Source organism: Arvicanthis niloticus, chromosome 16, assembly GCF_011762505.2.
Source record: "Arvicanthis niloticus isolate mArvNil1 chromosome 16, mArvNil1.pat.X, whole genome shotgun sequence".
Lineage (NCBI taxonomy): Eukaryota > Metazoa > Chordata > Mammalia > Rodentia > Muridae > Arvicanthis > Arvicanthis niloticus.
In genome coordinates, this window is record NC_047673.1 from 71,762,484 (window position 1) to 71,789,057 (window position 26,574).

Below are 26,574 nucleotides of genomic sequence, written 5' to 3' on the forward strand. Positions count from 1 at the left end.
ATACAATTACATTTTTGTTTTTCCCAAACATTTTAATGGGATCTTCAGTTGGTGAGTTGTATCAAAGGTATTACAAAACAACAGAAAGCAGAAACTAAGGCTAGGCAAGGTTATCAGTAGCTTTATATTCTAGAATGTATACTATTTTTTCAAACGGACCATATTCCAAACTGAGTATCTCATCTTCTCATAAAATAGAAATTAGGTATTTTCATAACCATCTCAATGGGCAAACGACAGTATTTTAACATGCATGGTTTATAGGTTATCAGTATCTTTGTGAAGAAAAAAAAAAAAGGAGAAAGGACCAAGGTGCAGAAATGGGTGATGCTGCTCTAGTCCTCTGCCTGAGGGTCTGCCTGATAACTAAACAATGGCTGGTCCTAATCTGCCCAGGCTAGACAATGCCAAGCCAAGCTTATGAATTACTGCTCTTCATAAAGACAATGTAGTGATGTTGCTGATAAATATTCTATAAATGATGGAAATCTGATATGAACTTCTCTCCAGTTAGAATAGCATTTCAGTCTTTTCTTCAATACTGAGTTTTGGTTAAAGCACATTTCACTTATTCTCCTCATTTTAATTCTCACAAATCTAGGTAACAATTAGCACAGGCTATTTAAAAACACAGAACTAAAAGACAAGTAGATGCTATTATATACAATACAGTTAAATTTAGCAATCAGATGGAAGATTGTATAAAAATAAAAGGTCATTTAAAAGGAAATCTGTGTTTTAACCTGTTATTTTATATTTTTAAAATTCCCCTTTATTAATATGATCAAATTATCCTTTCCCCTTTAAAAGTGGGTAAGCTGTCATTCTACATGTGGATCTCAACCTTAAAAGCAGAAAGTTAGACTATCAAGTACATTCAAAATGAGCTGAAGAGAGGTACAATCACACAGGCATCAATGATTGCTCAGAGAGGCCCAGGAGAATCCCAGGATAAGACAAGACCAGAGATAAAATTACTGATACTAAGCAATCTGCAGTGTTGAACTGGAGTCTAGGAAAGAGGAGGAGAGATTTATAACAAGTCATAAAATAGGTTCTCACTGCTGTAACCATCAGCTGGAGCAGATCAAAATGTAACTTAGAATCTGTGTTTCTTTCTTATTATAACATGCTTATCTAATCCAGTAAGCATATCAACTTAAAAGCCGGAAACCATATTAACAATACTGAGAAACCACACTAAAAATTCTGAGTTACATGGAAAAAGCACACATGCTAGTTGAACTATTAATTCAGAATTTTTTGTAGCATACAAATTTTCTCTCACAAAACAGTCTAGTCAAGGTATGACTCAAAAAGGCATATGTGAATAAAAAAAGAAAGACTTTATTTTGAAATTTGGGGTTCCAAAATAGGAAATTTCAGAATCAAATAAAAAGAGAAGAATTCAAACAGTATGTATCTACATACTAATTTTTGTAAAAAATTTCCCTGTGCAAAAATTATATATATATACATATATGTATATATATATATTTGATTGATCAGCTCTAACATCGAGTGGCTAAGTGATACACCTAATTTATTCATGCAAATAATACATGTATCATGTATATACACTCATGTATATTTATTAGAGTGAGCATGACAGTAAACAATCTACAAGCCTGAATTCACTTCTAAGGCACAGAAACCCAGGGTACCAAATAAGCATGCTGTCCTCTGAAACCAATCCATTCAAAGAGTAAGCTTGCATCTGCCTTTACAACATGCACATCTAGAATTAAGTCAAGGTCAATAGAGCTCCTTCCCAATGAGGCACATTTACATTACTCAAGTCATAAGAAAAATGCATTCATTTTTCTTCTAAGTTAGATCAGATGTCTGTTCCCAAAGAAAATCATCAATTAAAAAAAAGTCTCTCATTTATATTAGAAAAGGTGAAAAAATATTTTCAGATTCTATTTCTAGTTAAATCCTCATGAATAAGCCAACTCAAAAGCTAAACCAAAACAGCCTACATGAACACAACAACTATCACAACATAAAGCAGAAGCTTGCTTCATATCTCAAATACCACAAACCAGACTATGGCCTAAAAAAACAAAAGTTATAGATATGTGCAAGTAGTAAGTACCACAGCTTGAAAAAGTAATGTAAACATAATGTTGCTTACCACAGAAAATACATCGCAAATTAGTGCTGTCCTGGGTAGCAGTAACCTTGCTCTGGGCTGCAACAGACACCTTGGTGTTAGAAGCTTCGAAGGACAATAGAGCCATCTGAAGAACTTCACATGAACTAAAAGGTGCTTTGAAATGTTCAAAATGTATTTATACATGCGTCCTATCTAGATCCTCATTCTGGAAACTTTGTGATTTTATAGCTTAAATATTTCTTGAGTTATACAATCAAAGAATGCAACCTGCATTTTAAGACTGTATTTTTTAAAAAAACATAGTGAAAATGAAGTATAGAAAGTTAAGATACATGGACAATAGAATTAATTTCATGAGGTCTACCCTCCCATTTAGGAGAACTATATTTGAAAAAAGTTCAGGGGAAACACTTAAGATTCATTTAACTAAGATTGCTCATTTATACCAGCTGGAAAAAAAATACAAAAGCTATAAATAAAAAGCCACACACATATATATATATACTGTACATATCTACTGATAAGACTGTTTTGTACTTAACTATAACCAACAAGGTTTACAGAGACACACTTTACTACTATTTTTCCCTATATATGACAACATACTTGACAAAATGAATTTGTAAAAATTTTGTGTGGCCACAACAACCAGCCATTTATCCTACATGATTTATATAAAATTTAGCTTATCAATGAAATAAATTCATAAATTCTTTTTAAAAAGAAAAACTCAAAGAGAAAGTGGTAATTTCTGAAAAGAGAAATGCTTTATCCAGAAATCAATGTAATACTCAAAACTGGGATGAGAAAAATTTTTTTTCTTACTATTAATAACATGCAAAAGGTACATCAATAACTTTTCAGAAAACCCTTTTCAGCAAGGAAAAGATTTTCTTATGGGTACTAAGAAAACAGTTAATGGCTCAAATACATGTTGGTTTAAGGAAGACCATATTAAAGCAAACAAGACAGCATTTTAGATTTACCTAAAAGTATATTCTTTAAGATAATGCCTACCAAATAAAAAGTTTTAGTAAAATCAGAACCAAACCAATGTATATTCAAAGGCTTATCTTAATAAGATAAAGTCATAAATGAAAATTTTTCATCGTTTTTAGTAAGCTACAACCTAATCCAATTAAATCTTAAAGTATTAATGCAGAAGGTATTTTAAACACCAGTAAAATAAATTGATAAGGCCAACTTTGCTAAATATTTTCACCCACCCATCTATCACCACAAAGAATTAATACTTAGAGCAGTAATATGACCACAGGCACTCAAAGGTGAGCTCAAAGCTAAGGGAGATAAACATTGTAGAAAAATTATGATAGATTTTAAATTTAGACTCCTTTATAAAAATATGCCTTACTGGTGTTTATAAATGCTACTTCCACAAAACCTTTATTAGTGAACACACCTAGTTATCAGGATTTACCCTTTAGTTCAGTTAATCCATTATCAAACAGGAAAACAAACAAGGATAATTAAAAGAACTTACATGAAAACCCTGAGAAAGTATCTTGCTTCTGACAGCAAAGAAGCTGCCCCATCCCATGAGCAATCATTTCAGCAGAAAGTCACCTGATAATCGTCAGAATGCAGGCACTGTTTGCACTGCAGGAGACTAACCCTTTCCAGCCAAGAACTCAGTCTCTCTCACAAGGGAACTTCTAAGCAGTGTCAGAACTCACACTCTCTCTCACAACGGAACGACTAAGCAGTGTCCTGCACATGGCATCCTTAAGCATCTTCTTTCCGCTGACACTTTTATTTCTGTTATCAAGTTAAACACTGATTTACTTTCTGACAGGGTTGCTCCAGTTCTACTGCAGTTTGCATCCCCCCCCCCCCAAGATGGTAAATTATTCATCCCATCGTATGCATAAGGCTAGCAGCTTCCTGCTTACCATTGATGCTATTAACTCCTTCTTTACTCAATCTGAGAAGACAGATCATACAGGTAAGTCCAACATTATAAAAATCACTACTACTTTTTAAGAAAGCCATACTATAGAAGCTTAGTTAGGGCCAAGGGAATCAAGAATGTAAAAATTAACATCTTTATTACATTTCTAGAAGTAATAGAACATTCTTGATAACTACTTTGGCCTTTGATCTTGTTGCAAATGTTTGTCTCTTAATGTAATTTGCAAACCACTCACCCTAGGCTTTGCCCACTGCTGTTGCTACTCTTTACCATTTGACTTAAAACAAGGAAATGAAGACTTAAGTGAGGTCGTCAGTGGTGGAAAGCGACAGACGGCTTTGATCCATGTCACGAATACTACAGAAGACCTCTAGAGCATTTGTACTTTAAAAAAATGTCATGGTTTCTATTATTAGCTATTATTCATCTCCAGGTGATTTGTAAGAGGAACATTGTCCATTTCTGCATTGTTTTTATTTCTAAAGATTAAATGAGATGATGTTTGTTTAAAGACTGGTTTGAATTTGATTTGCCTTTCTGGGCAGCTGGTCACTGAGTGACTGGAATGAGCCCAATGTTAGCATTCAAAGGAAGAGTACTCACAATCCTGATCATTTTAATAAAGCCCTTCACAACCAAGGAGTCAAAGCAAAGATGGCTGTGTTTGTTCTAAGGCTAAGGTATCTGAAAGAGAAGAGAGGACTTAAAATAGCCTGGAGGCAGGTACTGCAATGATAGCTAACCACATTAAAAAAATAAGTTCGTAAAACAGACAACAGGCTGTATTTATATATTTATGTGGTGATGCATGCCTTTAATTCCAGCACTCGGGAGGCAGGAGGATTTCTGAGTTTGAGGCCAGCCTGGTCTACAGAGTGAGTTCCAGGATAGCCAAAGCTTAATAAAAAAAAAGGGGGGGGGGGGGCATGAATTTGAGAAGGGTTGGAGCATGGACAGGGGAGAACATGGGAGGGTCAGAAGGGAGAAAAGAGAAGGGGGAAATGATGCAATTTACATTTTAATTAAAAATATTTAAACCCTAAAGCAGCAACAACCATGTTCCAAATCGCAGGGTACTGTAGAGAAACATGAGAATTACAAACAATAAATTTATTCAAAGCAATGGGCACAATAAGGTTGCATTTTAAAAACTCTTTCAAAGTATTTCAAATTTTATTTTGAAATAAATGTTTAATGAAAGAAAATCATTTATCTCAAGAAATGGAGCACTGTGTAGCTATAAATACATATGAAAAAAACAAAACCCAACATCATCTAGACCTCTCATTTCTTTATTTAATCTAGAGCAGTGCATTAAGGTAATCCTCCTTCAATTTATGGCTTCTTATATTTTATCATTTAAAAAAGAAAAAAAAATGACTGCTAACCATAGATAAACTGCAGACCATTTACTACACTGTATAGGCCCCCTCAGTCCACCATGCTTTGTTAATCCTTTATTTTCAGCCAAGGGACCACAGACTGTTTCTGCCTGAGAAAACTTAAGAGTCAAATCAACTAGAAGCTCAAGGGTCTACAATTTACCAATCCTGTCATATCCTACTGTTCTAAGGTAATACTATCCTGTGCCTCCACATTCATTTCCTAAGCACCTGTCCATCAAACCACTTGTCATGCCTTCCTGCCCTTTGTCATTTAAAGATGTCCAGTAACTACTCAGAAAAAAACAAGTCATTCTACGGTGGTATTTAGTTTATGACTGGAATATCTTTTAACTTTCAACCAGCATTATCTACTCAGCTGTACAAGTAGAACACAGAACTTTGACACCCCTTCCTGTCTACTCTTATTTCTTAACCAATTCCAAAGCCTGCCCACAAATATTTGCCACGTCCCCTCCCTATCTCCACTGACACGGTTCTTGTTCCACAATCTACTGCTTATGAGTATGCAGTGCTGAGAAGTTTAGCAGACTCTGGGAAGGAAGAAACAGTAACACTCGGTTCACTTTCCCCCTTTATAAAATGTTTCTATCCTTGTTTTATAATGTATACACTATGCCAACACCAACGTGTGTCTCTCTCTCTCTCTCTGTGTGTGTGTGTGTGTGTGTGTGTGTGTGTGTGTGTGTATAAGCAACACGTGAGTAAAAGTATGGGTAAACCTTTTTTTGGGGGGGTGGGGGGAAGGCAGGGTCTTAATGTATAGCATAGCTTCCAAAGATGATCTTTAAGTCAAAACTCTGAATATTTACATCTATTCTTGACAGCTCATCAAAAACCAGGACTGTCCTCCTTATACAGGTCAGCTAAATAACAATTTGTTTTGAAGATTCAAGACAACCCAAAGTTTGTTATAATAGTTTTAATGCTTTTATTAAAACTGTGCTTTCCATTGTGAGACTTATTACATAGAATTAAATACAAGGCTTTAGCATATAGTATTTGAAATGATGTGACAAAAGTGTTAACAAAGAGCTGAGCAAAATGGCTCAGAGTAAAGGTGTATAGTGGTTTGAATAGGAACGACTCCCACAGACGTATGTATTTGAATGCATGCATAGCCCACTGGGAGTGGATGTGACCTTGTAGAAATAGGTTTGGCTTTGCTGGAGAAAGTGTTACATTGTTGGGGGCAATTTGAGGTCTAGGAAGCTCAAGTCAGCTCTACCCTGATGCCTGCTGATCAAGATATACAGCTCCCTCTCCAGCACCATGTCTGCCTGCATGCTGCCACGTTTCCCACTGTGATGATTATAAACTAAACCTCTGAACTGCAAGCCAGCCCCAATTAAATATTTTCTCTTATAAGAGTTGCTGTGGTCATGGTATCTTTTCACAGCAATAGAAACCCTAACCAAGACAAGGTGCCTGTCACCCAACCATGCAAGGCTGCCTGACAACCAGAGTTCAATTCCTGGAAGGAAAAAAACCAATCCCATGAGACCTTCTGATTTTCACAGTACAGACTAGCCTGCTTGCAAGCAAGCACACCCACACCCAAACACAAATGCTGACAAACTGAGTATCACTATCTCTGAGTTAATAATAACAATGTACTTTTCCTTCTATTATGCTCTTAAAAACATGTTGTATTAGGGCTGAGGAGACGGCTCAGTGATATTGCCTCCCAAGTGTGAAGACTGGAGTGTGGATTCCCACAATCTATATATATGTCAGGTGGGCTTGGAGACCTGCCTGTAATTCCCACTCAGAAATCAGAAACAGGAAGACCTGAACTACCAGCACTCTGGAGTGTGACGTGCAGTAAGACTGAGAAAACCATAGTCAGACCCAGTCTAAACAACAAAACAATGTCCTGCTTTACGTTCAAGCTGTTTCTAATGCCATGTCACTTCAAACAGATAGTTTGTATCAATTGTTTCAGTTTAAGGAAGCTATACAGGAAGCCTAGTAAAGCATTTAAAAATATTTCTGATATTCAGTTTCTTCAGCATTTTACTTCTTCACTGACAATTTCTATGTTAAATTTAGCCTTCCACTATTCTACCAAAAAAAAAAAAAAAAAAAATTACAAAGCAACAGAACTATTCTTTACTTATCAACAATCCATTATAAATGCCCACAGGCAGGGCCTAAGGCTTCTCTAATTTGTCACGCAATTGCTGTATTATTACTTTACACTGTCTGCTTAGGACTGCTGCACTAGACTTAAAAGATGCTCAAAGATAAATATCTATACCACTGAATGAAAAAAAGAAATAAAAAGGGAAGAACATGACTGCTCCTATGTATGGTGGAGAAGGTTAGATGTCCCATTGGCTGGGGCATCTGGGAGAGTTCAGAGTGAACATGACCCTGAGCTGTGCCATGTGAGGAGATGAGTGGAAAGAAGGGAGAGCCAGGAGAGTAAAGAGCAGACAAAGAGGCTAGGGAACCAAATGGCTAGATTATATAGGGAAGGGCAGCCCAGACTCTGGACTGGAGAAGTTTACAGCAGGGGACTGATATGCTAGCCATACTCTGTAAGGTAAGGACTGAGGGATGCTGGGGGAACCTGGCGGCCAATTTTGCTTTGATGTGTTAACAGGCTCCTCAGTTAGCCATCTGTCCAGGTTTGAAACTTAACAACATATCTATCTTCCTATTGCTATCAACTATCATATACTTTGGTATGTAGATAATTAATACAATTTTTAAAATTTTTACATTCTCAACTTTTAAACAAGAAGGTTTACTACGTTACCTGTACTATGTACCTACATGTACACAATCCATAATACACCTAATAAGAGGAAAAAGAATAAACAAAAGAATTAATGAACTCTGTATATAATTTCACAATAAAGGAGTAAGAGAAATATACAGGATAAGAAATACTTAAAAATCAAGGAATTTTTTTTTCTTAAAATAACCGTTATGTACATACTCACTAGCTGTGGTGACACAACCATTGATCCCAGCACTCAGAAGGCAGGGGCAGGCAGATCTCTGCAAGGTAGTGTCTGGCCTGTGAGTTCCAGGCCAAGCAAGGCTACTGTACTGGCTGGTTTTGTGTGTCCACTTGACAGAAGCTGGAGTTATCACACAGAAAGGAGCCTCCCTTGAGGAAATGCTTCCATGAGATCCAGCTGTAAGGCATTTTCTCAATTAATGATCAAGGGTGGGAGGGCCTATTGTGGGTGGTGCCATCCCTAGGTTGGTAGTCCTGGGTTCTATAAGAAAGCAAGCTGAACAAGGCAGGGGAAGCAAGCCAGTAAGTAACATCCCTCTGTGACCTCTGCATCAGCTCCTGCTTCCTGACCTGTTTGAGTTCTGGTCCTGACTTCCTTTGGTGATGAACAGCAATGTGGAAATGTAAGCTGAATAAAACCCTTTCCTCCCCAACTTATTTCTTGGTCATGATGTTTTGTGCAGGAATAGAAACCCTGACAAAGAGAAACTGGTACCAGAAGTGGGGTATTTCTGTGACAACCTGACCATGTTTTGGGCAGGACTGTGGAAGGATTTGGAACTTTGGGCTAGAATAGCCATTGGGATGTTAAAAGGTCTGTGGGATGTTCTGTAGGAGCTTGGAAGATAATGTTTCGAACAGTGAAAATGATGGAGGTCTGGCTTGTGAAATTTCAGAGGGAAGATTAAAGACTCTTATCAGGGCCGTTGCCATTTTGATTGTAAAGAATTCTGTGGTTTTCGTTAGCCGGGGCTGAAGAATCAGCTGTGATTAATAAGATACTAGAACACTGGCATTAAGTGGCTCTAGAAAACCAGTCTCCTTCCCACCCCAATTCTAGGCCACAACTCAACTAGTTCCTGTGGGTAAACAGGGGCCGAAAGTGGGGCTAAGGGAAACAGAAAAGCAATCTTCTTTAGATAATTTAGGCCTAATGCATCCAGTGCAGGTGAAAACTCCTAACCATTCTCTTTTAGAATGAGAAATTAGTCACCCAAATCATTTTCGGATTGAAAATGTTAGTTACACTGAACTAAAAATTTAGGCTTTAAGGTATAAAAGGGGAACACAGAAAATGAAAGCTTGATTTAGTAGTTCCTGTTTTTAAGCTAGAAATTCCCCTCCATCCTCCCTTTCCCTCTCCCTCTAAGATTAAATTTATTTTTCTTTTATGTGAATGGGTAATGTTTTGTCTGTGCACCATGTCATGTAGTGCTTCTGCAGACCAGAAGAGGGCATCAGATCATCTAAACTGGAATTCCAGGTGGTTGTGAGCTGCCAACTGAAACCTGGTCCTCGAAAAAGAGCACAAATGCTCTTAACTGCTGAGCTGTCTCTTATTATTTTAAGCTATCCATTAAACTTTAGTATTCCAAAGAAGTTGTATGTATAAATAATCTTTGTTCTTTCACAAATCACTGAAAATCAATGTTCAGTTCAGGCACTGTAGCTATAGTATCCTTATCAGTGTCTGGTGTATCCATAAAGCCTGGCCACTCTTTTTTTTTTTTTTTTAAATTTTATTTTATTGTTTTTTTTTTTTTTTTGGCTGCATATGTATATATGTCTGTGTGAAGGAACTGGAGCTACAGACAGTTGTGAGCTGCCATGTGGGTGCTGGGAATTGAACCAGGGTCCTTTGGAAGAACAGCCAATGCTCTTAACCACTGAGCCATCTCTCCAGCCCCCCGGCCACTCTTACAATGCCCTCAGTTATTAATTACAACTTCTGGATAGTTTCAGGTAAGATTATCTCTACAAAGAACTGGTGATTTTCAGACTCAAAGCAGCTTGTAGTTTGGGCATTAGTGACATCACTAAAATTCATGATATGTTTTCAAGACTGAAAACCATTTTAGACTTACTTCAGTTGTTTTCAAGTTGGCTACCACTCTGAGAACATGATTATGCTATGAGAACATCTCCAAGAAAAATGGACACTCATAAATATTACATAAAATGTTAATAAGCAACTAAACTGTAGTTCTAACACTGTTTTCCCAATTTTATCTTCTTTTTATATTTTCATGTGTACATGTGTTGGGTATGTGTCCTCAGGTATGACTTACTCCCCTGTATTACAGTTAGGTTTCTTTTTTCTTACTTTCCTTGACTTTTCAAGACAGGGGTTCTGTGTACAGCCTTAGCGGCCCTGGAACAGTTACTCTTGTTTTAACAGGAAAACACTGAGAACATGACTTTCGCTTAACTCCTCTTTGCATATATAGATGTATTCAAACAATGAACAGCTTAGTTTTCTATGGGAAATAATTTCCTTTATGGGGTAGGGGTGAAAGTAAAGAGGGAGAAAATCTTATAAAGTCTGCACCTTCTATTCTCAAAATACATTATTTCACATGAAAATTTGATGTTTATGATTAGCTTCCCAAATTAACATTTTCTACTTTAAGAATACCAATGTCCCCTGTGTTATTAACTCCCAAGCCACGCTGATTCTTGTGATATGTAAATGAGGAAACTTCTCTAGAGGGTGTGGCCTGCTTATCCCCCACAGATGATGCAACAAAACTGGAAACTTGATTTGAAATTCAAATTTTTCCACTAAGTCATAATGAAGGTCTTAAAATTTGATTAAGAAACACAAAACAAAAAAGTCAAGTTTTTCTCTAATTTCTCTTACCCTAAATACATTTTAAAGAGAAAATACCTTAGAGGTTTTAAACTGAAAAGCAGGAAAATGTACTAAGAAAAAATAAAACCAGATACTAGAAAACACAGCCTTCCCTTGGTGTAACCCTAGAAAGGCCCATCTCTCAGCACCTGTGTGCCTAAATGTTATCTTCCTGGTAAGATAATACAGGAAAGCTAAAACAAAAGCAAGAGCACCATCTAAGGTTATCTTGGGAATTCTTTCCAGGCCCAAATGTATATGACTTTATTAGAACTGTGATAATCAAGCTCCTTAAATACAGTCTGTCCAGAACTAACTTTGTTATCTACTTCATAAAACTTCTCTGAAGCTTCTTCCCATTCTTTCTATCTCTGGTTAATGGCACCAAGTTCACCAGTGCTCCAAACTGACACATTTGGATATCATCTTGAAGAATCATTTTCTCCTTCCTATAGTACAGTGACAAGAGGCTCAATTTTGAAATACGCTCTAGGAACAAACACCACTGTCTGGCTGTAGGCCCTAGACCCAAGCCAGTCTACCGACCTTGAGCCCAAATCTTACTCCTAAAACAACATCACTAAACTCACAGGATTTCTATAAAAATCACCAGTAAAGTTTATCCTAGATGAGGATCAGAAACACAGTAGGTAAGCAATAAAGTCAGGCCTCAGAACTGCTGCAATAACAAATAAGGAAAGTAGAAAGCTGGGAGAGTGTCGTAACAGCTGACTGCCTCTGCTTCCATGTTACTCCTCTCTTCTGTATCAGGCCACATCCTTCTCACCAATGTGCTCACCACCCCACCACGTCTGTGCTACAGTACAGACCTGACTACCCAGCTTAGGGCAAATGATAAAACGGCCCATGAGGCACCACCCACCCCTTCCAACCTTTCTAGCCTATGCCCCAGACCACAAATGTTCTCATGCTCTCAACATAACATGGTGTCTTGTTCCCAGTTGTCACACACCACACTTCCATGAAAGCTCACTTAGAATATTCTATTATTGAGAATGTCCAAATGCCTTCTTGTTTGCAAAGTTTGCTCTGACCTTAGAAGTTTCTTTAGCATTCCAAAGACTTTACTTCAAACTTTATAAACTATTCCAATGTTCCTGCTTTGTTTCTACCTAGCTCCAGGCCAGGAACGAAATCCAAGGTGTTATTATCAGTGTTATTATCAAGGTGCTATTACCAGTGGCTACCAGCATAGCACATATGAGCCAAAGGGCATTATTGATAAAAATTTGAGATTATAAACTTAGTATTGTTCTTATTAATATCAGCAGCTAAAAGACTACAAAGTAAAACTGCCACTGGCAACAGAGTAGTCTAGAGTCTGGCACAATGGAGCATGACTTTAACCCCAACAATCAGAAGGAACAGGCAAGAAGAGCTCTTGAGTTCAGGGCCAGGGCGACTTTCATAGGGAGTTCCAGGACAGCCAGGGTTACACAGAGACTCCGCCTCAAAAACAAACAAAAAACCAACCAAACAAAAATCAAAAATGACAAAAAAAAAAAAAAAAAAAAGGGGGGGGGACCAAAAACCTCAAGAATTTCTGAGCTATTTTGAGATTTTGAAAATCCTATCAATTCCAAGCATAACATAAAAACATATACATAATGCTGAGAATAATGCCAAAGTTCATATTGGAAGTAACATTTGGCCAAGGTTATGTTCAAAAATTAATAGAATCAAAATTTAATATAAATCTGATGAAAACTTTAACCATACGAAGGTTATCTCTGGCTATGTTCTTATTCACAATAGTTTTTTAAAAAAAAAAACCAACAAACTCAGTCTTTTAGTTAATGGTGAAAAAAATATTTTGAGGTCTTTCTTTTGGTAAGCTATGTTTAATCATGGTTGAACAAAACCAGAATAATCTAACTGGCATGGCATTTCTTTTTTTAAAACAAATTTAAAGACATAATCCCTATTTTCAAATGATTTAGACCATTTACAAAAATGCAACAAGGCTGTGCAAATTTATCTCAACCAGCCATCAACAGGAAGGGCATTGTAGCTTATATAATCCATTACTATTATCTACAAAAGCCTATAAATATACTTGTAAGTAAATACAGAAATAAGGATTGTTGGTTGGTCTGTATAATATTCATTTATTGAGACAATTTCCATTGGTGAAAAGGAAAGTTACACTGTAGCATTTGGTATAAAAGCAGGAGCACTAATTCAGCTCTTTTAAAAAATGTCAGAACATGTGATTCAGTTTTTTTTTATTCCAAATATAACACACTGTATTTAGCACCTCCTGTACTTTCCAGTATATTAGATAATTGCATACCATGTTAAAAACAAAATAAAGGAAAACATTCCTGCCACCCACCTTTTCATAAAAAACTGAAAATATTAAACACACACATATATGCAAGTACAACTTGTAAAGGTTAGAATGACTAGTCCAAAGAACATTGCATCGAAGAGGACTTTGAAGGATGGCAGCAAAGAAAGAGAAAAATGTAGACTCATTGGCTTGGGCAAGAAGAGAGCATACAGCTAAACCATACTCTAGAAAGCTATGCAGTACCTCAGTGGCTGTGATCCCTACCCCACATTAATCAGAGAACATCCCCTCCCCACCCTCTTCCCCCAACTTTTGGTCCATTTGTACTGAGCTTCAGAAAAAGATTCTGCTTGAATGAAGATGTCTATGACCTGTAACTCTGAGAATCACTAAGAAGGATTTACTGATAATGGCAATGGCTGATTCTCATGTTAACAGTGTAACATGAGAAAAATAAGAGTAACCAGTAACAGTGAGTATGGGCCATGGCTTTATAAAGTGGTAAACCAGGCTGAGGATGTAGCTTGGTGGTAGAGTGTTTGCCCAGAATGTACAAGGCCCTGGATACAATTCAACTCCTAGCACCATGGAAGGAAGGAAGAAGTGTGGGAGAGAGGGAGGGAGAGAAAAGGGAAGGAGAATGAGAAGGAAGAAGGGAAGGTGGAAAGAAGGAATAACTGGCAACACAAGAGTAAAATCTAAGAGGGTAATGGTCAAAGTACATTATGTTTATGTTTAGAAATATCAACACCATGCAATTCATTATTCTGTACAGTTAATATATACTAATAAAAAAACTTAAAAGAGAAAAATTTATGAATCAAGCAGACTGATGCACACAACTCTTCCTTCATGAATACATTTGTTCTTTTGCTTCTGGTCAATTGTGTAGGGCTACTGTTTGCAAAAAAGTCTGAAGTCAAGCTTTCCAATAGCTTGGGTTAGCAGTGAGACAGAAAATTATTTCAAAAATTTTACACACACACACACACACACACACACTGAATGGCTGTGAACCCAAAGCAAATTGCTTTGGCAAGGAAGATAAGACCATGCTGGTATTCAGGATTACTGGGTCTGTTTGTTTAGGTGGATGGGGGTGGCCAGCACAATACCAGGTATTGGACATAACTATCCTACAGTGAAAATCTATACATGAAAAGGCATCCCTTCCCAAGGAAGGACATCCAGGTCCTTTTCCTTGAGACTCTGTAGCTCTGGCTGGCCTTGAACCCACAGAAACCCACCTTCTGCGTAGCAAGTGCTGGGATTAAAGGCACGCACCACCAGATAACACTAGAGGTTTTTTCTTTTTTAATTTATTTTATGTATATGAGTGCTGTCAGAATATATGTCTGCATGCCAGATGAGGCCTTCAGATCCTAGTATTATGAACTACCATGTGGTCCTTGAAAACTGAACTCAGGATCTCTGGAAGAAGAGACAGTTCTCTTAACTACTGAGCTACATCTTCCTAACCACGCTCCAGATTCAAACTTCATCCATGTCAGACATAACTAACTTCAACTATACTACCACAATTGAAAACATGAAGAGAAGAGACAATGACTGTCAAACTTACCCATAATAATCCTATATACTGTACACACGAAAAATGCTTCTACAGCAAATAAAACCATTAATTTTCATGCTTGTAAAACTTTACATGATTCAAAACTATTTCTTAATGTTTATTATTTTGTAAGACAATGTAATGTGTGTTTCTTCATAAAAAGGCTGAATTTCAAATAATGATCAGAATAAAACAAGTATTAGCCACTGGTATTTAGAAAACAAATTAATATTATTCATTGATAAGAACAATATTTTCCATTTGATAATAACAAGACAAAACCACCATCAACAATAATTTGAACTACGCTAAGAGACATTTAGTTCTTGAAGGCTGAGAAATGAAAATGGTCGTTGGTTCTAAACACAGGAGCACAAAGGCTGCAACACACACACTCTTCAAGTTACATAACTGGTCTATCTGAGATACAGCAATCACAATTCTAGCTTGTTTCCCGATATTGCAGTGTAAAACTATTCCTATAATATGTGCTAATAAAGTCCTATGCCGACAAAATCAGTACAGTGACTAGGAGAAATTTACATGAGACCAGACTTTGCCGTCTTGTAGAGGCAAACCACAGTAAGCTCCATGGTTTATTTCCTCAAAATAGAGCCAATGAGAACAAAATATGTTCCTTATAGATACTAATTTCCCCAAAAGAAATTTTTATACGAAACAGATACAGGTACAATGGTATAAAATCTGCAAAATCTCAAAATGCCTATTTCTCTAAAATTCATTTTTAAAACAGGCAAAGGAGTTAGATACTTTAATCCTTGCATGTTTCAGAGTAAAATATAAATATACCATTTATAACTGATTTTTAGAATTCTGTATCATCAACAAAATATCAATATTTTATCTGGCTATAATACTCCTCATTAAACTATATATATTTTACTCAGAATATTTATATCACTAAAATTACTACCAAACATACAACACAGGAAGGAGTAACTATATTTGAATTTTTTTCCATATATAACATTTTCTGGTCATAAAATTTATCGCTGTAATGAGAAGCATACATTTGTGTATTTCTTTCTCTGTTTCTTACACCAAAACAAAACTTAGTGTATCTCTGATATAAGGTTTTGAATACTTGAGCTTTTCAAAGTGAATTATTTCTATTCTTCCTTCTTAGCAACATACAGTGTAAGAATCCAATTATAGCTTGGACCATGAGTGTGTGGCTCAAATCTTCAAACAAGTCTTAGCAGCGCTTCTCAACCTGTGGGTCGCAACCACTCTGGGGGCTGAGGGGTTCAACAAAGACCATCAGAAAACACAGATGTTTACAGTACAATTTATAACTGTGGCAAAATTACAGTTATAAAGAAACAACAAAACTAATTTCATGGTTGAGGGTCACCACAAGATAAGGAACTGTACTGAGAAGTCGTGGCATTGGGGAGCCAGGCTCTTACACATTAGGAGCTTTTACTCTAAATGTTAAGTCCTAGGCTCAGTGTGGCTTAACAAGTATGTTTTAGAAACCTATGTATTTCTTGATAAAAGGTAAACAACAACAGGCATAAGAGAATGAATGAAGTTCCAGCGACTTTGGAAGCAGAAGGCAGGAGGATTTCCTGAGCAGAAGAATCCGAAGCTGGCTTGAGCAACAGAGAGACCTTGTGTTTTTGGTGGCTCTTCTGTCCTAATATCAAAAATTATGTTTTTACAGCAGGACAAACCAATCTAGATAACTTCAAATGTGGTTTAAAAAATAATAATAATAAATAAAATAATAACTATTAAGCTTCTAGACTATGTCTCTATTTTATTTATTTATTTATTTATTTATTTATTTATTTATTTTGGCTTTTTGAGCCAGGGTTTCTCTGTATAGCCCTAGCTGGCCTCAAACTCAAAGACCCACCTGCCTCTGCCTCGAAAATGCTGGGATTAAAGGTGTGTGCCACCATGCCCGGCTAGACAATACTTTTAACATAACCAAGTAAGAGTTCACATTTTTCTAGAAAATAACTTAAGAATTACTATTTATATATATATGACTTAAAAACTGACAAGAAAGTTTTGCTTTAACATATACACAGCATTTCCGTTGAAGACTACTGGGAAAGCACAGACACTTTACCTGCTTCCTGTGAATTTAACACTTCTAAGGCATGCATCATGGCACTTGCGAAGACATTGGCATCCTCTTTGCTGCCAAAGTTGAGACCATACACCTGTCTAGCATCCCGCCATTGGTGGAAAGTCTGTGTAGCTTGATTGTACTTCAGCCCTTTAGGAATGGCACAGTTTATCACAACCTAAAAGACAATTAACTCGTTGTAAAGCCAGCTAATAACTGGGAAAATAATAGAAGCCAACACAAATCCAGATTGTAGGTATTTCTTTAAACCCATTCCTATCAGAGTTTATGAAAACTAATGGGAACAGTTACCTAGAACAAAGGCAAGTCTGCAGAAATGACTGATGGAACATAAACTATCTTATGTTTACAAATGGCCTGCTTCAAAATAATAAATCAACAAAAGAAAAGCAATGTACTTCATTAAATATACTTTAACTTGTTTGTTGATAAATTATCAATTCAACAATGAAGTATTAAGGCCCCTTTGGACTCCTCCTATCCAGAGTATTTCCAATACTACAAATTAACTTTACAGGATAAAACTCAGGCAGTAGGCTGCACAGCAAGTGCCTGTACCCTCCACGCTATCTCACAGGTCTTCTTTTGTGTGTTTTGTTTCAACATAAATCTTTTGTGAATTCCTGATTACATTCATTAATAAAATCTCTGGCCCATTTCTCTCCTTACTGGTCTTTTTCTTTACATATGATCCCAAAGGAAAAATGTTTGTGTGACAAATATCTTGCCCCAGACTGTAACTTCCCTATTCACTGTTAGTGATATTGTAAGGAGTTCATTTTCTCTTATTTCAAATTAAAAATCTTTTTCTATTTTAATGTTTTTGTGTTCTAAGAAATATTTCTCAAAGTAAGTTATGAAGATACTATTTCATTTTGTCTTCTAGAAGCTTTACTACTGCTAACCATAAACATTTTATCACCAGTAAATCGGAAATTGATTTGAGCCTGTGGTGTGAGATAGGTTCGAGTTTCGTGGTGTTTGTTTTCTTTGGGTGTCCAAATGATTTACTTATTTTAGCTAAATTGCAGGCTTACCTTCTGTTACAAATCGAGTTTTTCCCCATGGGTAAATCTATCTAATATTTGCCCAACTGTAGCCTCTTCACTCCTACAGCTTTGCACTAGGTGTCAGCCTTCAGACTGTGTCCCTCTACTCTGTTCCTCATTATTACTTCAGCGAGTTTTGGTCCTTTGCGAAAAACTACCACTTATACTTTTAAAATATTGTCAATTCTCAAATTTAAAACTGTACAATAAAGCTAACCCCCCCCCCCCCAATTTGATCACTAATGTCATAAAGCTATCTTTACTTCATGAGTATCATACAATCCTTTCTTGGGCTGACAGTAACACTCAGTGGTCCTCTACATTGGTATCTTGAGCACCTATTAAATCTGTGAGGCATTTGATAAAGTAGTTATTGGTTATGGTCTTCAAATATCCCCACAGGCTCATGCTTGAGCACTTGGTTCCCAGATGGTAACATTGCTTGGCAAAGGTGTAAACTTTCAGGAGGCTGAGCATTCCTAGAGAAAGTGGGTCACTGGAGGGACAGGTCCTGAGGATCTACAGCCTGGCTTCAATCTCTGCTCCCTAGACGCAGATGCAGTGTGACCAGTTATGTGACCAGTCACCAGTCAGACTGCTCTTCCTTCTCCCTCAAGTTGCTTGAGTCAACACAGTTCATCACAGAATCAGCAGGGTAACTAAGATACTATTGGAAACAGTATCAGCGTAACCTCTTCATTTTCTGACTCAGAGGAAAACCATTTCTAGGTAATGATAACATATTTAGAACACTTATTAAGCTTACTTAATTCCAACCTATCACTAATCCAAGTTTTATTAATTCTAACATCCTGCTAATCCTCATGATTTATGATCATATTTTCTTCCCTCTAGATACATAATAATGTCACCTACAACTGACTTCTTAATTTCATACTTTAAAAAAAAAGATTTTATTTATTTTATGTATATAAGTACACTGTGGCTGGGCGGTGGTGGCACACACCTTTAATCCCAGCACTTGGGAGGCAGAGGCAGGCGGATTTCTGAGTTCGAGGCCAGCCTGGTCTACAGAGTGAGTTCCAGGACAGCCAAGGCTATACAGAGAAACCCTGTCTCAAAAAACCAAGGGAAAAAAAAAAAAAAAAAAGTACACTGTGGCTGTCTTCAGACACACCAGAAGAGGGCATCTGATCCCATTACAGATGGTTGTGAGCCACCATGTGGTTGCTGGGAATTGAACTCAGGACCTCTGGAAGAGCAGTCAGTGCTCTTAACTACTAAGCCATCTCACCAGCCCCATTTAATTCTTTTTAATCCTTGTGCATTTTATTTCCTTTTTCTTGCATTTATCTACTGGCTAGGCACAGAACAGTGTTAAAATGATGTGATTCATACCAAGTATCTTTTGTCTTTTGCATGATGCTAACTTCTGAAGAGTGTGGATCTTGAGCTTGTAAGTAAAGATGCACTGTGAAATGTTTACATCGTGATAATGTCATCAGGAACATAAAAGAAACAAATTTGTTGAGAAGATAGGGAAAGTTAGAGCTGACTTTAGACAAGGCTAATACTGTGGCAAGTCACAAGAAAGTAAGTATTCATGTACTTTTCACTTGTTGAGGTCAGGCTAAGAATAAATAGGGCTGCTGGGCGGTGGTGGTGCATGCCTTTAATGGTGCACTTGGGAGAGGCAGGTGGATTTCTGGGTTCGAGGCCAGCCTGGTCTACAGAGTGAGTTCCAGGACAGCCAGGGCTATACAGAGAAACCCTGTCTTGAAAAACAAAAAAAAAAAAAAAAAACAAAAGAATAAATAGGGCTATGTTAATGGAACATACCACCTATGTGGAGTTAGGCTGCATGAGACTATAACCCAGCTTGGTCATATAGCATGCTTTTGTGGTCAGTCATTCCCTAAGTAGTTACCATTAAGTGAGACTATAGATACCTCTTTGTTTATTGGGTTTGAGACAGGGTCTCTCTATTACAAAGCCCTGGCTGTCTTGGAATTTGCTATGTAGACCAGGCTGGTCTTGAACTCATAGAGATCCACCTGCTTCCCAAGTGCTGGGATTAAAGGCACACACCACCACTTCAGGCTATAATTAGTATTTTTTTTTAAAAAGTCAATGTTATTTTTCTCAAAGTTTAGATGATTGAAAGAATTTATTCCTGTTTTGTTTGTTTTGAAGATAGGATCTCAATATCCTTCCCTCCTTCCTCTCCACCGGCCCCCCCAGACAGACAGAGACAGAGAGACTGTGTCACCATTCCCAGATTTTAAAGTTTTATATTTTGAAAGTGGATTAATCATTTACCTACTATAATTTCAATTCTATTAATATCTTTTCCAGCCTTTTCTTACAGCTCTTAGCTTGAAATTGTGTTAAGAAGGTTGGTTCAACAGGGGGCTAGAAACAGTAAAAACTATTGGCTGCTCTTCTAGACAACTGGGATTCAGTTCCCAGAATCCACATAGTGGCTCACACCGTCCAGTACCAGGGAATCCGATGTCATTTTCTGGCCTCCACATTTGATAAAGACATGCATAGAGGCAAAATTCATATACGTAAAAACAAGGAAAAAAGCGTTCAACAATTTTTACAAAGTTTTGTCATCTAGTTTTTATTTTGTTCTCCACAGCAGATCATGCATGGGCAGTATGTGACACGTATCTAACCTAAGGGACCACTCTGCACGACAGATAAAAAGAATGCAAATGCCATAGCTCAGCTACTGACAGGCAGTGAAAAGTGGAGGTTTTTGGTAGATAAACAGGAGACTAGAGGCTGTGTAACACAGTGAAGAAACTGGAGCACAGAAGAAAAAGAGAGGCTAGGGAGGTGGAAGGGGGCACACAACAAAGATAAGAGGTGAACTAATTTCTGTAGACTAACTCAGAACTATGAACATTTCTCATCAGAGAAGCACTGCATTTTTAATCAGGTGTCTTAAGAACTCCACTGCCCTGCTATCAGTATTAGTCAATAAGTTATGTAAGGGAGACTGCAGATTCTATTTCCCAGGGAAACAGTCTCCTCAGAAAAAGACCTCTTTTTATGAAACATAGCCTCTTGGAGTCCCATTTTTTGCCGAAGTACCAGTTTCAATGTCCATTCCTTTCACGTATGCATGACAATTATAAATCTCTAGCTATTATCAGTTGACAAACAAACTTAAAATTCAGGGTTACTGCAGCATTTGTTTACATTACAGCTCACTGGAAAAGTACAGCCCTAACTTTCTTTGAGAAAGAACTCACAGGGCACCAATTAGAATCTAGCTATATTGTCCCTGCACTTTGTAGCAAGATGGTTTTAAACATTAGTTAAATTACATCTTTAAAAAAAAAAAAAAAAAAACACTTTTCGATGGGCAGTGGTGGCGCATGCCTTTAATCCCAGCACTTGGGAGGCAGGGGCAGGCCGATTTCTGAGTTCGAGGCCAGCCTGGTCTACAGAGTGAGTTCCGGGACAGCCAGGGCTACACAGAGAAACCCTGTCTTGAAAAACCAAAAAAAAAGAAAAAAAGAAAAAAAAGAAAGAAAGAAAGAAAAGAAAAAACACTTTCCCAAGGGAACTCAGTAAGTCTTACAGCAGTAAGGTCTAATCTACCTTTTCCTCGCCTTCAGATCCTGATATGGATCTGACGTGGTGAAGGCATCCAGGAATCAGACAACTCAGCAACTGTCTTGAAAGGCAACTGTCTTGAAAGTATGGAAAAGGGAATTATCAAAAGCTCAGCTCTCATGTTAGATATGAACTGAAAAGAAAAGCCTGAACATTCCAGCAACACTAATGCCTACCACGTTCTTATTAATCACTTATGAATTTAACAATACTTTCTAAAACCATTTATACTTTCAAATCCCTTCTCTAAGGCACACAAACTATACCTTTGACCAATAAGTAGACAGAGAAATATATCCCATAAGCATACAATGTGTTCCTTACACTGTATTTTGTAATGTCTATTCTGAATTTGGATTATAAAAAGGGGCCAGTTGAGTGGCCTGATATGACAGTCTAATGAAGACAAAAACCCTTCTGCTTAGAGAAGTTTGATGGACCTTATATAGATCACCAGATCCAACAAAGCGCCAAGAGAAAACACAATCCCAAGAACTGTCCTCTGCCCTCACATGCTTAGTATTGCATGTGCAAGTCTGTAGCCATGCATGCACAAACACAAACTATAAAGAATTTTAGCAGACCCTTACCTGATGGTCTTGAATCTTTCTGCCCACCACTCTGAATGTGTTGTTGCCTGTATGGTGATATATATGTACTCTGCTGAAACCAGTTGAGCCACCAGCTGGCACCCACTTCTTATTGGCATCATCATAAACCATCACAGCAGCTCTTGCCTGACAGATACTCTGTTCACTGTAAAAAATAAAATTCAAGTGAGATGTTTAAAATATGCTAGGTATGCCACAGAACCATAAGCCAGGGTTAGCCAAACTAGCAGTCAAACTAGCAATCAACTCCTATTGGTGAAGTCTAATGGGAAAGACAAAACAACGTATGATGTGGATAGTGTGGGATCCATAAAAACACAAAGAACACCAGAAGTATTTCATTCTAAATGCATCTAACTTATTATCATCTTCAATATGTCCATTAGTGCTAAGTTAGTCACCACTTGTTTAAATATATGATGGTGATCTGACATTTTTTAACAAAATTACTTAAAAAAAATTATTTATGTATGTGAGTACACTGTCGCTCTTTTCAGACACACCAGAAGAGGGCATCGGATCCCATTACAGATGGTTGTGAGCCACCATGTGGTTGCTGGGAATTGAACTCAGGACCTCTGCAATCAGTGCTCTTAACCACTGAGCCATCTCTCCAGTCTGTCAAAATTATTTTTATCATTAAGATCACTTCAAGGTATCAAACAAAATCAGACACTGCAGTATCTGTTCTTCAAACAGGGAGTTGAAACTAACAGTCAATGGCGGACAACATGATCAACTCCTTTCAATCCCTTTAGTCAAGTGACTGTCTTATACCTAAGCATTTGTCTCTTTTTTTTTTTTTTTTTTTTAAAGTATAAGGGGCTGGAGGGAAAACTCAGGGTTAAGAGGGCTTACTTGTCTTGCAGAGAACACAACTTTAAGACCCAGCATCCAGACTGGATAGCCTGTCTTCCATGGGCATCTGCACTCACAAGTACATGTACGTGTACATGCACACGTGCACACATGTACAAACACACACACAACTAAAAGTTTAAAAGACGATTTCTAAGGATGCGATTAGATTGAAAACCCCCTTCTCTGCATATAAATACTAAAAAAGGAAAAGACCAGAATTTGTGGTTGCTATCTATCCCAATTATGTGCAGCTAATACAAGACAAGTCAAACAGAAACAAGGTCAATTTCTTACTGAACAATACATACACCTTTCAAATATTCTCTAATGTTCTTGGGGAAAAACCTGATTGTTACCTTACCCTATGCCACAGTTTCTTTTTACTGTCATTTATCAACAGAACATTAAAACAAATGTCAAACAAACCCAGTTAAACACAGCTCCTAGACCAGTGGCTCTCAACCTGTAGGTCACAACCCCCTATCACATATCCTTCATATATCAGATATTTATAGTATGATTCATAACAGTAGGAAAGTTAGTTAGGAAGTAGCATCGACAGTTTTATGGTTGGGGAGGGGGAGTCACCAAACATGAAGAAGGTTGAGAACTGCTGGTGTGGAAGGCTAAGCCTGAACTATTTATAAGTTTATAACCTGAGTGGTTAATATAAATAGTTCATGCACCCCCATCTCATCTGTACAGAAAGCACTTGCTCAGTCTACCAGTTTCTGCCTCAAGAGATTTCGGACAATACATGACATGCTTTCCCCAAACACCCTCAGAAATAGTTCCCCCACACTCCTGCCTTACTCATGCCTCTCTCATCCATGGAAGGATGATGAACACAGTGCTATAGGAGGGGGTTGTGTTGCCTTGATGACAGGATCATGGGAAACCTAAAGACATCACTGCACTGAACAATAAACTTGCTTTGGAGAAATTAGAATTGTTCTAATTTTCTCTTACAGAAATCCTACAGAACCTAAGCTATAAGCAACAATGGTGTAGTAAATACTTCGGTGCTGTCTCAGATTACTTTTGTTGCTTAGAAATTTTCAGAGACTAGAAACAAGTCAATGACTAAAGCTTGAACTATTTTTTTAGAGAGCATTATTTAAAGGTATTTGTCAGTACAACAGTTGACTCATTACTCACAATAGAAATACGTATTAAATGACAACTTTTATGTAAGTATAACAAAGATGACTGAAATAAGCAAAAGGTCAGTACTTACAGCGGCAGAAACATATTTAATATGAAATGAAAAAACAAACCTTCAAATTAATGCAAAACTTTTATCATGCAGTGTTCAAAATTAGTATTAGCCAGGCATAGTGGCACATGCCTTAATCCTGGCAACTTAAGAGGCAAAAATGAATCTCTGTGAGTTCAAGGCCAGCTAGGGCTATAAAAGATCTTTTTTTTTTTTTTTTTTAAGCATTTCAGGCGGCCTTGAAAAAGACTGATGACTTAAATTGGATGAAACACCTGTAATTCCAGCAATCTCATGGGAGATATAAAACTAAGGAGGTTCACACAGGCTCATAGACCAGCTAGAACTCACCTACCAACTCTGACCACAGATGTGACACACAATTAAGCCATTAAATTATGTTGCCATTGCCATTAAAAGATAACAATCAAGTTTTTTATTTCATGGACCTACCTAAAAATTTTAAAAACTGGCCAGGCAGTGGTGGCACACGCCTTTAATCCCAGCACTTGGGAGGCAGAAGCAGGTGGATTTCTAAGTTCGAGGCCAGCCTGGTCTACAGAGTGAGTTCCAGGACAGGACAGAGAAACCCTGTCTCGAAAAGCCAAAAAAATTTAAAAAACAGATCGGATTAATCAATATAGAATAGGATGTCAATGTTTTGGTCTATTATCAACTGGAGTAGACTTTAAAAAAAAAAAAACAAAACTGTAGGGGAAGACCATCCATCACACTTTTTTTTTTTAAACATTTATTTATTTATTTAATGTATATGAGTACACTGAAGCTGTCTTCAGCTACACCAGAAGAGAGCATCAGATCTCATTATAAATGGTTGTGAGCCAGCATGTGATTGCTGGGAGTTGAACTCAGGACCTCTGGACAAGCAGTCAGTGCTCTTAACCACTGAGCCATCTCACCATCACAAGTTGTTAGAATGAGAATTTTGTTTTTTTGTTTTTCCAAGCCCTGGCTGTCCTGTAGACCATGCAGGCTACAAACTCCCAAAGATCTGCCTGCATCTGCCTTGGGATTAAAAACGTATACCATGGCTTGGCTGAGAATTTTTTAAACAGAAAACTAGGTATAAAAGAGCTGGAGAGATGGCTTAGCAAGAAAGAACACTGGCTGCTCTTCCAGAAGAGCCTAATTCCATTCCCAGTACCACATGGTGGCTCACTACTGTCTGTAACTCCAGTCTTGGAATCTGATGCCATCTTCTGGCCTCTGCAAGTACCAGGCACACGTGTGGTACACACACACATACAGGCAAAACACCATATACATAAGCAAAATATTAGTTTTCCAGACATTACATTGTCTGTGTTTGTATTTTCATTCTGTTTTAGTCTATTCCAGTCAAACTGTCAAAAGACCTGCTTTAGATAGATAGCACTGTCAGGTATGGTGGGCAGTACACACCTATCACCCTAACACTCAGGAGGCTGCATACAGGAAGATCCAAGATTCAAAGTCAGTCTGGTTATAGAGAAAAACCTAGCTAATGGTGGCTGTTTTCAGCCACACAGAAAGTATTGCTGGTATATATCCAAGAACAGAACAATGCACCTTTATATGCAATCATGGCAAGCCTCAAAATAAAGACTTGTCAAAGTCTTCCTATTTCTGAATCAGTGAAGCAATTATGAAAAAAGAAAAAAAATGAATAAACTACTAAACTGGGGTTTTGTGAAGACTGGATACTTTACAGTCATAAACAAAACCACATCTTTATGATTTAATGTAACTAGTGTACAGACTTCATTATACTTCATGTTCCTAATGTTAATTTTGGTATTTACCAGTGAAATACAGCATTAAAATGCTTACCACTCGGACATACACACACAGTCTAAGGGAACATGATACTACTTTATGTATAGTTTTATAGCTTGATCAGTAAAATCGCTTCTGAATATAGTTAAAATTCCCCAAAGTAGTTATATATTATGGCAAAGAATGCTCACCAAAAGCAGGTACCAGTAAATGAAATGTTCCTTATATTTAAGGGAAAAAAAGAACTTCTTGTAGATACTATGTATTGATAATGTAGAAAGCAGTCTTTAACAAACAGCAATTCCCTGTCAAAGATACCAGTTACTGATCATTTGTCAAAGGAAGTATAAACACACCAGTGCTCACACACAGTATGCATACTTAAATGCTGTTCAGTAAATAAATG

At 37.3% G+C, this 26,574-nt stretch overlaps 1 protein-coding gene across 14 annotated transcripts in view; it reads right to left on the bottom strand.

The window, feature by feature from the left end:
- Enah (ENAH actin regulator) overlaps positions 1-26,574 on the bottom strand; it is a 119,798-nt gene that overhangs the window by 39,895 nt on the left and 53,329 nt on the right. For 7 of the 14 annotated variants that reach the window (XM_076914629.1, XM_076914633.1, XM_076914631.1 and 4 more), the window contains exons 2-4: positions 22,295-22,460; positions 17,044-17,221; positions 2,138-2,194 (exon numbers count right to left, since the gene is read on the bottom strand). In XM_076914629.1, the coding sequence (XP_076770744.1) occupies positions 2,138-2,194; positions 17,044-17,221; positions 22,295-22,460 (401 nt within the window). The remainder of the gene's footprint in view (positions 1-2,137; positions 2,195-17,043; positions 17,222-22,294; positions 22,461-26,574) is intronic. The other 7 variants (XM_076914636.1, XM_076914635.1, XM_076914634.1 and 4 more) reach the window with 1 other exon arrangement.